Here is a 14,701-nt window from a genome sequence, read left to right as displayed (position 1 = left end):
ATTCAATTTGACTTTTTGACTAAATTACCCTCACAATGCAAAGTGGAAAAACATAATCACCGTTCAAAGATGTAGGACTGAATTGTAATAAAATTTTACATTTTGAAGTAAATCAAATATTATGAAGTGAGACAGGAAACCTGCACTTTAAAATGTTTACATGTTTATATTCTGTGGCTTCAAGCTCAGTGTCTGCCTATTGAACATTTATATACAGAAACCTGTGAACATATACGCTATTTGGGGCTGCTGTTGCCACTAAATACATCTGTAATATATAATGTACTATCTATCTATATAGGAGTTTTCTGTTTTCTTTCTACAGGTGTAGAAGCAGATTACTAGGGTGTTTCACCCTCGTTTCTCTCCTTCTACCTTTCAACTTAATACTTCTATTATCCTTCCTCCTCTGCCTTTTTCTATATCAGAGTTCACGCAGAAATCAGAAAGCCATAATCAAAAAGTCTCAATGATGATACAAATTAAGTTCTTTTAATGCAAATTAGCACTTCTTTTTTGATTTACATGTATAAACATAATCACATTCACCTGAGGCGATAAATTTACAGCACAACACCCAAAAATACAACACCGACTGTATGAAGTATATTTTTAAATGTATGCAAATACTTGCAGAGGTCATAATTAGTTGCCCATATAGTTGTGTGAGGTTGCCTGCTTTAAAGTCATCGTTAGATTCGCTTTAATTTGACTTTTGGGCACCAAAACACAAACCAGGTGGCCGGGACGAGCGCCGACCACCCCGATAAATTATTCACACGCATCATTTGAACAAACTATGTAAGACACCTATGTCAAGTCACTGAATAAACAAATAAATACAAACTGTAATAAAAATATAAATCAATAAATTAATATTGAGATATTGCTGAAAACCCCTAAACAAAAACGCCCCACAGTTAAAAGTTTTTTGTAAAACATCCAAGGGTTTAACAGAAATATGAAATTTATCGCTTTCTCTTTTCTGAAATTTATCTATTTAACGTAGCTATGGTAATTAAATCACAGCACATGCATGTTTTTATTATCTGTATACTGAAGCGTCGACGTCAAACAGAGATTTTGGCACACAAGTAAAAAAAAAAAAAAAAAAAAAAAAAAAGGAAGCCAAGTTGTTCTGTTGAAAATGACATAAAAGTGATATTTGGGCTCCAGAAACAGGAAGAAAAAAAAAAAAACCTTGAAGGATTTTGCTTGTACAAAAAATATGTTCAAAAATGAAACGAAAGCAATAAAAAAATAACTCAAATACAACCACGTGTTTATAAAAGTAAAAATATAAAAAGAAATACATGCAACCTTTTTCCTCCTTTTCTGTCCGATGAACATCACCTCCCATGAATTCCCTCTCATTGTATTCTATGACAACAGTGATTCAGAGACTTATCACAGGACGTGTAGTTTAAGTGCAAAAACAGTCTGAAAACATTGGATTTTTTTTTTTTTTTTGTCCCGATGGAAACTAGCTTATCTTCTGCAGCAGCTTGTCCTCTTTCAGTCTGAACGGGACGCTCACAGACATCTCTGCAATGAAGTGCTCACAGGCCGTCCTGGTCACCTGCTTACAGAAGCGAAGGTCGATCTGACAGATGCTGCCGCAGCGCTTGAAATAGTTCAATGAATGATCGGTGACTCTGTTACAAACTGGAATACAGTGGGGAGGAAAGGAGAACGGTCATTAGTTTTACGTTAATCAAGGGGGGGGTATGTTCTTCTCACATTTTGCATTTTAAAACTCTATAAATACAGGAGCTCCTTATTGATTTGTACAACAAAAAACTACTGACGGATTTACAACTATATATAACTTTTAGAAAGTAGAGTAGGGAATGGAGGTTTTCCACACTTCATTTTCCAGGCATGTCAGAAAAGGAAGCTCATACAGTAACTATTTTTAATCAAATAACCCATCAGACAAACATGTGTACAGTTCTAGCTTATAAACTAAAAGCTAGACCTGTACACTAATGTTTGTAGAGAAGCAACATTCAGTCACCCAGGTTTTGGTTCCCTCTTTTTGGATCACGAGGTCAAAAAAACAGAGAAATTATATGGATTTCCCAACTTCCTTCATGTAAAGAGGTAAAATACAGAACTCTACACTGTGGGCCACTGTTAGTCGGTGCGACTGTTAATGTAGGAGATTATATAGCTATTTTAGCAGGGCTGAACCTGAAGAAGGTCTGATTACCCATATTCTATGAGAAAATTGTGTGTGCTAATGTTGGTACAAGTGACGAGCATGAGCTAATATATAAGTTAATATATTTCAGATTTCTGGGCTGCACAGTGGCGCAGTTGGTAGAGCTGTTGCCTTGCAACAAATAAGGTTATGGGTTCGATTCCCGGCCCCGGTCTTTCTGCATGGAGTTTGCATGTTCTCCCTGTGCATGTGTGGGTTTTCTCCGGGTACTCCGGTTTCCTCCCACAGTCCAAAAACATGACTGTCAGGTTAATTGGCCTCTCCAAATTGCCCCTAGGTGTGAGTGTGTGTGTGCATGGTTGTTTGTCCTGTGTGTCTCTGTGTTGCCCTGTGACAGACTGGCAACCTGTCCAGGTGACCCTGCCTCTCGCCCAGAACGTTAGCTGGAAACGGGCACCAGGAACCCTTCTGACCCCACTAAGGGTCGGGAGGGTTGTTTCTTAACACAAGAGTGTTAAGAAACAAGGGTTTCTGAACACCCGTGGGTGTTAAGAAAATGGATGGATGGATGGATTTCAGATTTCTGATATTTAGGCTTTTTTTTCTAAATCAGATAAAGCAATGTGTTATTTTAGCGTCACACTTGAGTCCATTTAAAACAAACTGGTTTGGCTTTGTTTGTGTCGAGTTGAAAAACTGTTCTGAGACCGTTTGGAGGAGGTGGTCTGGTGCAGATCCAAACTCTAGAGTGGGTCTGTTATGGTGTGAATGGGATCCAGCAGCTCCCAGATACATTCTGAAAACTTGAGCCAAACGGCTGAACGTGCACATCAGTATTTATTGCTACAATTCTAGTGCAGGTCTCACCTGATAGGTTAATTTCTGTGAGTGAGTCTCTGGTTGTAGTGCCTGCTGCAGTGAGCAGGTTCACAGACTGGTCGTTGATGTGGTTACAGTAACTCAGATCTAGCCTGGACAGTAGGGGCATCTGTCGACTGATGAGACGCAAAGACGTGTCGGTGATGTCCAGCCCTGCCAGCCGCAGGTCCTCCACGTTCCGCAGCTTGCAGCGATTATCCAGCTGACCTGTTGGTGTAGCACGCTTTAGTTCACATCTAATGCTAGGAGAATTGTCATCAAGATACATTCAGGCATAGTAAAAGTACACCAACAACTTCCTATGACGGAAAGTGAGTTAATGTTAGCCAACATGCTAGTGATAGCCCATATGCAGTTAAGAGTATTTGAACTAACATTAGCTTTGCAGCTAATTTTAGTATTTGTTTTTGCATATTGAGTGGCGTGTGTTATTATAAGTCAACATGCTAATGATACTCTTTATGCTAATGTAATTTTAGAAAAAAAATTACATGTTAGCTAATTTTTATATAAAAGCTAAACTTGAAGTGAGTGGAGTGAGTTAATGTTAGTCAACATGCTAGTAATACTGTATATACAATTGATAGCATTTTAGCTAACATTAGCATTCTGGCATGAATGCTAATGTTAGCCAAAATATTATTGCACGGCTTCATTCATATTGAATAGCATGTAAATGTTAGTCAATATACTAGTGATAACCCATATGCGAATGATAGAATTTTAGCTAATATTAGCATTTTAGCTTTAGCATGTTTCCCCACTTACTGAATGGAGTATGTTGGTGTAGGTCAACATGCTGGTGATGCGGTGTTTTATAACTTTGTATTTTTGTGTTTTTATGATGCAAAGCACTTTGAACTGCGCTGTGTGAAATGTGCTATACAAACAAACTTGATTGATGTCACTCATGCTAATGTTGGCACCTTAGCTAATCATTACTGACAATTTCCTTCCCAGTAGGCAGAACCAATATAATTTACACTATTCTGTAAATTTCTGAGAATGTTAATTCTTCTTCACACTCGCCATAATGTGCTTATGATTTATGGTGCTCCAGATGAAAATAATCCGAGTTCCTTGTACCGTACCTGGTCTGTTGTCTGTGGGCGGTGAAAGGAGATCCCTCATCTGTGCGTCTTTGAGTCCCTCCACCCACTGGACATCCAGAGTGCGCAGCAGGGGGCAGCTGGACGTGCAGAGTGCAGAGACAGCAGCCCAGGAACAACCAGACAGCTTTAACACTCGCAGACCTGGAAGTTACAACCGTATTTTCCATCACTGATCCAAAAAAGAAAAAAAGAAGGACATCTTTATTCTCTACATCATGTGTGGGTCTCATATCCAAGTACCTGGTAATCTATTAATGAGCCAGCTCAACTGCTTTTTGGAAATGTTCGTCCAGCTGAGGTCCAAGGAGACCGGCTGCCTGCGGATTATCCCGCTGAGCATGAGCGGCGTGATGGAGGTGCAGCGGTTTAAATCGATGTTTGTCCAAAGTCTCTTGTCACAACACCTGGTCACAGGAAGAATAAAGGAATAATAATATGTGTGACTCATCAGGTCCAAGCAGAGCACAGGTTCATACATTCATATATCAACATCTAGAACAAGTACAGTTATTACTGAGCATTTAATATAGTGACACACTAATCAACAGGGGGCACCAATCATTTTATGTCACCTAAACTTTTGCCTAAATCTTTAAAAGACTTCACATGTAAAAAATACTGGAAAATGTTTTAATATTCTCTTATTGTGCCTCTGGAGTCACCTGTAGCTAATCTTGCACTCCTTTCATTCCCCAATTCAAATTTTCTACCTCAATCAAATAAAAGACAGCATTTTCATGTTCAGCTTGTGCATTTACCATCGGTTCCATGTTTTGCAGATTCTCATGCAGACACACAACTCCTGGTGCGACAGATAGCCGAATATCTTCATCCAGACTTCGCGCTGGAGGATGTGTGCTTTCCCGTCTTTCAGGGGCAGTCTGTCAGGAGGCGGGCTGATCGGAGGCGGTCGAATTACGTGCCTTTCCATTTGGACGCACTTGGGCGGAGAGCGCGGCGGCACCGGCCGCGTGGTCGGCGTGCTCCGGTTGAAGCCCAGGGGAGTGATCTGACTTGGGTAAAAGTGGCGCAAATCCCAGGTGTTCCCATTCATCTCTTTGGCCTTGAGGTGGGACCTCTGGTCACCGAGTTCGTTACCGTTGCGGAACAGCTTCTTTGGCTCCTCGTTCTCCGTCTCCGGCTCCACCTTGAGTGGCTGCCTGTTCTCGTTGGCCAGGCAGTCCTCGGTCTTCTGGATTTCCTGGTTCAGTGCTTTGCTCAGTTCTCGGCTCAGCTCCCTGTTGGGCAGACGCCGCTTACGGCGAGCCTTCGGACGGGGCCCCCTTTCCTGCGTCTCGCTGCCGCCCTCGCTGCTGGGGCCGGCCTGCGGAGAGCTGCAGAGAGAGTGGTCGCTGTCTCCAAGTGGGGTTTTGATGGAAGAATTCAACGAGTCGTTTCTGGAGTCCCTGTAGTCCCCTTCCTCTTCGGCCTCTCCGAAGCGGCCTTTCCTGTCCACGCCGCTGCGGAAAGGATGTTCCCTTCCGCCTTCCTCGTCATCATCATCTTCCTCCTCCTTTTCCGTCTTGATTTGGGGGAGAAGTTTAGAAATGTACGAGTCGTCTGACTTGTCCTGCAGAAGAGAGATTTAGCATGAATGAATTAATCTCATAAATTAAAATGAGCTTGATAATTCCCACTCTGATGATTCAATTCATAAGGATCATTTTGTTCAGACTTTATAAGCTATTTTTTATGTTATCGGTTGTGTGTGTATGCGTTTTTTTTTTGGTTTTGTTTTTTTTACCGTTTTCATTTGTTTTGTGGGGGATATTTAAAATGTCTTCCAGTTCCAGTGCAAAGTGCATAATGTCAATTTTATTTTGCTACAGATCATCAACTGAATTGAGATCTGGACTTTGACTGGGCCATTCAAATACGAATAGGTTTTTATCAGTCATTTCATTGTGTAAGATCCACTCCAGTCTTAAGTTTTTACAGCCGCTGACAGATATTGCACTACGTCCGTCCTGTATTTACCTCCCACAGGCTGCCACCAGCCGGTCCCTTATGAACAGAAGCATCTCACATTATGATGTGTAGTTATTTTTTTATATTTTTACAAGAGGGACTATAAAGTTCTCATCTTACCAGACGACTTTCTTCCACATGTTTGCTTATGTCGCCTACATAGTTTGTGGCAAACTGCAGAAAAAAAACAACAAAAAAGAACAAAGCTTATGACTTCTGCCAAGTCTCCATGAAATCCACATTTGGAATGTAATATTTGCCATGTTGACATTTTCCCCCACCCGAGCTCTGGGTTTCTTATTGCTTTATTACCCAAACCAACTTTAAAGCTCTCATGGCTCCTAAATTAAAAGAGCCCAGAAAATACAGCATTCAAGGAGTCACTTGCAGTTGCGAAGATGCCGATTCTAATCCGCCGCCTTGTAAAAGTTAAATGGATCTGAATAGTTTTGCAAGGGGACTGCAAGTCATTGGCAGTTATACCAACCTTCTTCCTTAAGTTGAGGTCCTCATCGTCGTCGTCATCGAAAAGCTTCCTCTTCTTCCTCAGTTTGTCCTCGGGTCTGGGCCTCGGCAGGCCGCTGGGGGACAGCAGCGGCGGCTGCCGATGGAGAGCCTCCTCGGTTCTGTATCTCGGCGTCTCGTCTCTGTCCGGCTTCCTCTTGGTCGCAGAGGAAAGGTCCCCCTCCTCCTTCACGGGCTTCTGTTCCCTCAGCAAAGAGCCGGGGAGGTTGGAGGCGTACTTGAACCCGGGGCCCCTTTTTTGCTTCAATACCAAAGGGGACAAAAACAGTGGAGACGACTTTATACCTTTAGCCTATCGTGACTAGAAAGCCCTGTTTGATATTTAACTAGGCGCTTAAAGTTTAAGAAACACTTCTGGTTGTCGGGGGGTTTCCTGCCTCTGTCCGATACAGTCATGTGAAGGACTTTCATAAACGGCAGAATTAACAGGAAGTGGCCAGCAGATTATCATATATAAAAAAGATACACTGAAACTATCTAAAAGAGGAAGCAACTCTTCTCTTTATCGTTAAGGTAACTTTGCAAAGCGTTATCAAAACTTTGCAAGATTAAGACTCGGTGTGCAGCCTTGGGCTCGTGCATGATTGTACTCACTTTTCCACTTTTGCCTGCATGGTTGCATTTGGGACATTCCCAGCAGTTAGGCAGCTCGTCGTTCACCACACCTGAGGCGTCGCTCACCTGACAGGAGAAAGGAGAGAGAAAGAAAAATAACAAAAGGGAGTAGAATTTCAACCACAACAAGCCTTAACAGAGTCCAACAAGAAGCGAGTTTATGGGAAGTGAAAGCGACTGTTGCGATGTGTGGCTCGTCAGGCCGGTCAGCGCTGTTCAACCTGATTTATTATAAATATAAAAAAAACATTGAGAAAAAAAAAAAACATGTCAGTTGATTATCTGTGCAAACCTGAATCAAAAGAAAGCTGATTGCTTTCATTTTTATTTTTACAAATAAAGTATTGAACTCATTTTCGTCAAATCTAAATTTATGTACCGTCATCCTCCAACATAAAAGGAAAAACAAGTGACACGTAGCCAAAAGATGTCCATCAGTCCCAACCAGCTTCCTGGCCACAGCATGATGCTGCCACCACCATCTACCTTGCACATATAACAAGATAAAGTGACATGCAGTTATTTTTGCCACATATATTTCCTATGCTTCATCTCCCTAGAGCAGGGCTCTGCAACGACTCCTAATAACTTTGCTTTATAATGATAAAGAATAAACTAAAGTTTTAAATATAAATTTAACAAATAGGTTTTTTTATCATAAAAAACTATGTTATAATTAGCTGATTTTACAACAGAATGACACTAAAAAGTTACCAGTGATACAGTTTTCAATTTTGACATTGAGTTGGAAATGATGTTCATCCCACAGAAGGAAATGTATCCATCTTCTTTTCTGCTAAACGTTTCTTTATTTGAAAATCTACAAACCACAACGAAGTGGTTTTTTTTTTAAATGACAAATTTCCTGAAGTAGATATTTATCAGCAATTTTAAGTTGTTTTTTTCTTTTTTTAAAAGGTTATGCAACATTTGTGACTCTACACAAGTCTTATTTAGCTGGACTGAAGGCAACCTTTATAATTGCAAAGGGTGCTCCTTTACAATCCCCTCCTGCCCAGGAATTTTAGTTTCTGTTGCAAATAATCATCTTGCAGTAGCAGCAGCGGCGGTGGTCTGCCAGATCGCCATGCCATCTACATGTATTGGCTGCATGAAGAGGAAGTGGCTTTTAGACGCCATGAGGAACTTGCACGTCTTCAGCTGTGCTGTGCAAGTCAACAAGGCATTTTTATGAGAGCTACTGTGTTTGTTTAATAAAATGAAAACACTGCTGACATTCTGGTTCTGTCGGATTAAGTAGCAGCACGGCCTTAAAAAGCGGGTCTGATCACGTCTGGACCAGCAGCGGCATGTTTCCGACTCGACGAGCTGGGTTTTTGCTCCTTGGCAGTCGACTTCCAAACAATTACAGGTTTGGTGTTTTTCCTCGCAGCTTAAAGGCTGAAAGTCAAACTAAAATGAAATAGAGTCAGGCTTCAGCCATTATAACCTCATAACCACACGAATAAGAGCAGCGGGTTTCATAAACAAAAAACAATTTCCGCATCAAATTAGCTCCAGATTCTAGTGTAAAGGGGGCTGAGTCATGTCATAACAACGTGGCCTTCCCAGGACGCTGCTCCAACTAAAATGAGTCACCATGGGAACGGTCCGGCTGAGGCTCTGTGTACCTTTAGGCAGTTGGGGTGGACAATCTCGTTGCAGATGGAGCACTCCATTAGCATGAAGTTGAACTTTTCCTCTTCGTCCTCCAGCGTGTCCTCCTTCCCTGCCTCTTTACACACCACGCACACGGCCGTGTGGGGCAGGACGGGCTGTGGGAGGAGCGAGACAAACGAGAGCGGCAGGATTTAACGGTGCTCAAATGGAAACTATTCAATCGCTTCGTACTGTATTTCAACCAGCTTGGGAAGGACTAGCTCTTTCGCTGACTCACCGCGATGCACTGCCTCATGATGCAGGACTGCTTCATGCGCCCCGGACCCCCAAACTTCTTCATGTCCTTGCAGAAGTGGCACTCTCCGCATTCAGTGCGGAGACACGCCTCGCACTTCCGGCAGCGCGTTCTCCTGCGCCTGGCTCCCGACGCGCTCCGGTTGGACGGCAGCTTGACGGCCGACGTCGACCCCATCTTTGGCTTCGGACGGTTGACTGCTCGCTGCTGGAAGACAAAAACGGTTCATCGAAAACCAATTAATCTGCAGGCCCAAGAGCTGAAGTTTTTATATGGAGAGGTTTAGAGACATTCTCTTTGTAAAACGCCGAGTCAGCATACTTTACTGGGAGTCGCTGATGCTGAACAGACATGTGATTGATTGATTGATTGTTCTGTTCATTCCAGCTTCCGGACAAAAAAAAAAAAGGTACGAACTCAATCTGCAGGTCAAATACTGAAAAATCTGATTTATTTTGCCTCTTCATTGAACACATCGAAGCTAACTACTTACGGTTTTCAGTCTTTAAACACATCAAACAACAGCATGTTTTTTGATGCACTTTTAAATAAAGTTTTCACATAGGAACACATGTCAGTTACTTTTTATTTTTAAATCCCTTGAATTGAAATTTCAAACTTCAATGTTACAAAAAGAATGTTTTATTTGCAATTCTCAGCTTCCAGGGTACACTTCGCGGTAAGCCTGCGATTTGTAGTTTTGTTGTAGCGCAAAATATCCGAATTCCTCTGCAAAAACTACAACAAATATAAACAGATGAACTCTACTGACACCGCGACCTAAATGCAGTGAATCCATGTACGGGCTTAAGCATTAACTAACTGCGGTTTAAGATCCTGCAGAAACGATATACTCGCCTTAGGGGGAAGTTGTTGTTTTTTGTTTTGTTTTTTTAAATCTGCAAGGAAAAGTGGGAAAGCACGTCAGAAGGAAGTTTAACATAAATATTTGATATTCAGGGCTACACTGCATGAAAACTATCGGGATTAATTAACAATAATTTAATACTTCGTCATCATGCATTCCTCTACACAACACAAGTAGGCCACACAAATGAAGCCTCATCTGGTCCAATTGAATTTAAACATAAAGTAGAGCAGTAGGAAGAAGGCAAACAAATCAGTAAAACTAACATCCACATTTTTACAGTAGAAAATCTGCAGCAATGTTTATTAAATCATCTTCAATATCAACCTCTTTAAAAGAAAAAAAATCTTCCTCGTTTCCATGGCATTACTATAAAATACAACAAAAAGAAGAAGGCATCTCAGCTCCTTTCATCTTCGCAGGAGACGTTACCTTGGCAACAGTTCGCCTCGCTGGTGGCAAATGTTTAAATAGGGGAGCGTGACAGATGGATAAAAATAAACTCGCTGGAGGTGGTTATGATTTCCTTTGAGGCTGTGAACATCTTTCTGATTTATTCTTATAGCATTACTTTTAACAGGTGCTCAGCCCCCACACTGCTGACTTACTACTGCTGCTGCTGCTGSTCCTTAAATTGTTACACGTTGGCAAACAACTGGAGGTAGACTTTGTTTCTGCTTGCATCCAGGGGACAGGTATAACAGGTAACGTGCGTCGGGAGGCCAAATCTGGGTTAACGACAACAATGACTAAAGTTTTACTGAAGAGGAAAGGTGAAACTTGTCCTGATGACTCCAACTGAAAACATCCAAAGTAAATCATTACATGACTAATCTCCTCTCCCTAATCCTTCAGATAACAGATTCCAGGGTTTCTTCACATTCTTCCCCCCCACAAGACTGAATTCCAGACTTTTCCTAGACTGTTTTCTAGTGCTTTGTGCCATTTTGAAGAGAACACAATATGGCGTCAAACACAAAAGTTCACTATGAGCTTATTGGACACATTTCTAAAGGAACTAGGGGGAAAAAAGGAAAGAAAGAAGGACGAGGGACACAGAGGCTTGGAGGAATGCAGATATAAAATTTAGCCTATAAAGAAGGAACCAAGTCTGCAATCACATTTTTTTCCCCAAATTTTACTCTTTCCAGATTGTTTTCCCTCCCTGCCGCCCCGATAGCTCGCCCTAACGGCTGCTAATGAATTATTTCGACAAAACACACTCCAGCAGATGCATCCAGCTCCTGTAAAAATTTAAAAAATAATCATAATAATAAAATGTGGGAGGGAACCAGTGAAGGATGAGCAGCTGCTCCAGGGATGGCTGTGACTGTCAACATCACAACTGTTTGAGCCGAAGTCTCCTCATCCCTCACCTGACCTCTGTGGTGACAAATCTTTACCACTTTCATACGAGGAGTGTCGTTTCACTCCAGAGTATTTCAAATCATTACGCTTACTTTGACCTCTGATCAAACCAAAATACCTCAAGGCAAGCAAGTATGCAAGTCATGCATCAAACGCTAGGCTAGCAGTAGATAGTAGAAATCAGTAGTGAAAGCGGGCGTAAGAGCAAACTGCTTATAAATGACCGAAGGTACAAAGTCCCACTTCTACACGGAAAGTTTGGTACAGAGAGATGGAGTATGAAAGAGTAAAATGCCCGTTTTTAGGAGTCGCATCTTTGAGAAGGAAAAATAAAATATAAATATGGACCACCACGATAAAGTTAGTTTTTGATGATCTGCAGCGGAGGAAGTGGCCATAAGCAGCGAAACAAGAGGTTTTACTTTTCACAAGAGATGAACAATGTGACTTTTTTTTTCCTTTTTGCATTTTTTATCTCCTATGAAGTCTAAATAGTCTAATATTTAAGTATCTGTGGATTTAAAGACAAATTCCTGCTTGTGCAGACAAAGACAATAAAGTGGATTCTGAGAGTAATTCGTGCAATTCTGCCATTAAAAGAGACTGATGGGACGAAACACCTAATAAAAATAACACATCTGGCTGCTTGAACGGACTCTTTACACGTTTCCTGTCCACACTTTAAATCGATCCAAGTGATCGAGATGCTAAAGCTTCATTAGAGAGACAAAATAGAAACTGAAGAGTGAGGAAAGCAAAGTTAATAGCAATTAATACCGAAATTGCAAGTTTGCAGTTTTCTAAAATCCTTGTAATCCCACTTTTCGGAAGGTTAAATAGAAACAAATGTGAGTTGGGGGGGGAAAAAAGGATTATATTCTTGAACAGCATCGAGGTCGATGCTTCGCTTTAAATAAAACGAAAATGTACCACCGTGAAAGTTGTGACAAACAAAAACCCTGAACACATTTGCTGAAGATGGCCCCTAGAGCCATTACTGCATCAGCTGATTCGTGCTGACTGTTACTCTGCAGTAATATGACAGGAATTTGGGATTGGCTGCATAGGCCTGCGAACCAAAAAAAAAAAAAAACACAGCTTACTATGCCAAGCACAGTCGTCTGACTCAGCCTCAGTTCGGATTTTGTAGGAGAAAGTCACAAGGCTCATCATCTGCTAAGGTCCTCATAACAACAAGTGCTGCTGTCGACAACCACGTGTCACTGTGGAAAGGAGTGAAAACATCATCTTTGATGTTGTACTGATAATGGAACCGTGTTGTGGGTACAAATATTGTGCAAGCACATTGATGTGGATCTTGCATCAGCACTTTTAAGCGTTCCTCATGAACTCTACCAAGCACTCCGTCTTGGTTTTGCCAACAAAACCAGTAAAATGTGAAGATCTGCGCAACCGGACAGTGTTTGTTTTTTTATTTAGGGTGGTGGGATATGGGTACCCCCAGTTTGAGAAGCAGAGGTCCAGCAAGCACCAGAAGTAAAGCCACTTCATTGTTCCCTCTCCCCATCCCCCTCCCCGGTCCCTGCCTCAACAACATTTCGCCCAAAGCCTTCTTAAAGGCGCAGAGTGGCAGGACAAGTTTTGGAAGAGTGAGGAAATGAATCAAAAGAAAGAAAGCATTTTCAACGTGGCAGGCAGGTCGGTGTTCGGGGAGCAACAAGAGCTTCAGTCCGGGTTTAGATTTAAACACGTTGAAGCCGAGCTGGTGGCTTGGTGGAGGCTTCTGGTAACAGGAAATTATCGAAATCATGACCGGACCGAAGCTGCGCCGTATTAATGGCCAGCTCAAAATGGGTCAGTTGTAGCTAACATCAAAGGAGCAGAGTATATGGTGTGTCCCGGACAGCTAGTGTACAACAGCTAATAAACATCTTTATATGTGTATATAATGCTTAGCCAAGGGTCCATTATTACAGGTGAGGGATATTTAGAAACACCTTTTTCTAGTGTCTTTGACTGAACCTGACTCACACAAACACAGAAGAGCGGGTTTATCGTTAACCTTAAGCAACCACACAAAAAAACCCAAACCGTCTTTCTTCCTCACATTTCGTTAAATTTCCCACGGACTAAAATAATCAATATAATGAAGAGTAGCGGTAAGTACCTGCTCGGACTCTGACTCATATTCTTCATCGTCTCCGCTCATTGACAAGGCCATGACTCTCCTCTCTCATCGTTTGTGAACAGCAGAAGGAAACTAACATGGCTGAACGAGCTTACAGCTCAGCTCGTCCCCCCTCCCACACAGCAACACGGCCCAGCAGCTGCCAGCTATGTTCACCGCGCTGCCTTCAGGCACCACAGGAAATATCAGCTTCCTGCTCAAAGAGATAACTGAATTTTTTAAAAGCAAAATTATTGCAAAATAAAAAGGTAAAACATTACCTACAATATAATAATAATTACGGTAATGTACAACAGATCATATTATTCTTGATTTTTACCAAACAAGTGAACTTGGGATTCATAATTCCATAATGATTTATCAATAGGACTCAGATTTTTTTGTGGCATGCTTCTGTTGATAAATACAGTGGTTCAAGTTCATTTACCTTTTTATATATTCAACGTTACATGCACGTCTTTCATGAACACATTTGATATATACCTAAGTGTACGCTGAAGCTTCAATGAAGTGGTGGGATCATTTTGATGATGGAAAAGGTAACAAAGAATGGGTTAATTACAATCAACATAATAACTGCAATATTGAACAATAATATTATAATGACAATACTTTTTAATGGGAAAAAAAGTGGGAGGGAAAACAAGGTGATGGATATATCTGAATAGCCCAATTTACCCTGGTGCTTCTCTTCAAATAAAAATACAAATGTAGTGACTAGAAAAATTGTGATTTGAAAAAACACTGAAAACATTTGCTAAAGCAACTGTTATGGCAAGTATTTTTGTAAGGGAGTCTTCCTTGTTAAACAGAAATTTAACTAAAGGCTATAAAGGTTAGAGTCCTTGTTAAACAGAGATTTAACTAAAGGCTAAAGGGTTAGAGTCCCAGTTGACAGAGTTTCAACTAAAGGCAAAAGGTAAGGCTCTTAGAGCCCCCTTACTTTGAGGAGACCCCTTAAGGGTAACTCATTGTGAGGATAGGAAGAATGTTTTTAATTTCTTTCTTTAAAAAAAAAAAAAAATCTCTTTAATGTTTTAAATTTCTTTTTATTTCTTTTCCACGTTTTAATGATGTAAAGCCCCCCGGAAAACAGTTCCAGTTAAACAACGTTTAACTAAAGTTCTACAGGGTTTAG

General features: G+C 41.2%; 1 protein-coding gene across 3 annotated transcripts; it reads right to left on the bottom strand.

Moving 5' to 3' along the window:
- Window positions 1-1,422: 1,422 nt before the first annotated feature.
- On the bottom strand, window positions 1,423-13,691 carry kdm2ba (lysine (K)-specific demethylase 2Ba). 3 transcript variants are annotated; one of them, XM_008419177.2, is made up of 12 exons: window positions 13,543-13,621; window positions 12,518-12,637; window positions 9,161-9,385; window positions 8,895-9,038; window positions 7,243-7,329; window positions 6,611-6,898; window positions 6,244-6,297; window positions 4,914-5,725; window positions 4,396-4,559; window positions 4,135-4,296; window positions 3,032-3,250; window positions 1,423-1,665 (listed from the first exon to the last, which is right to left on the bottom strand). In XM_008419177.2, exons 3-12 carry the CDS (start codon window positions 9,353-9,355, stop codon window positions 1,484-1,486), a joined length of 2,307 nt encoding a protein of 768 aa, XP_008417399.1. In that variant the 5' UTR covers window positions 9,356-9,385; window positions 12,518-12,637; window positions 13,543-13,621; the 3' UTR covers window positions 1,423-1,483. The 3 variants fall into 3 exon arrangements, with proteins under 3 accessions (XP_008417399.1, XP_008417396.1, XP_008417397.1); XM_008419174.2 differs by lacking the exon at window positions 12,518-12,637 and having other exon boundaries at window positions 13,543-13,691; XM_008419175.2 differs by lacking the exon at window positions 12,518-12,637 and having other exon boundaries at window positions 6,611-6,889; window positions 13,543-13,691.
- Between the last annotated feature and the right edge of the window lie 1,010 nt (window positions 13,692-14,701).

The sequence above is a fragment of the Poecilia reticulata genome, linkage group LG9 (genome assembly GCF_000633615.1).
Source record: "Poecilia reticulata strain Guanapo linkage group LG9, Guppy_female_1.0+MT, whole genome shotgun sequence".
Classification (NCBI taxonomy): domain Eukaryota; kingdom Metazoa; phylum Chordata; class Actinopteri; order Cyprinodontiformes; family Poeciliidae; genus Poecilia; species Poecilia reticulata.
This window is presented reverse-complemented; position numbering and strand designations above follow the sequence as displayed.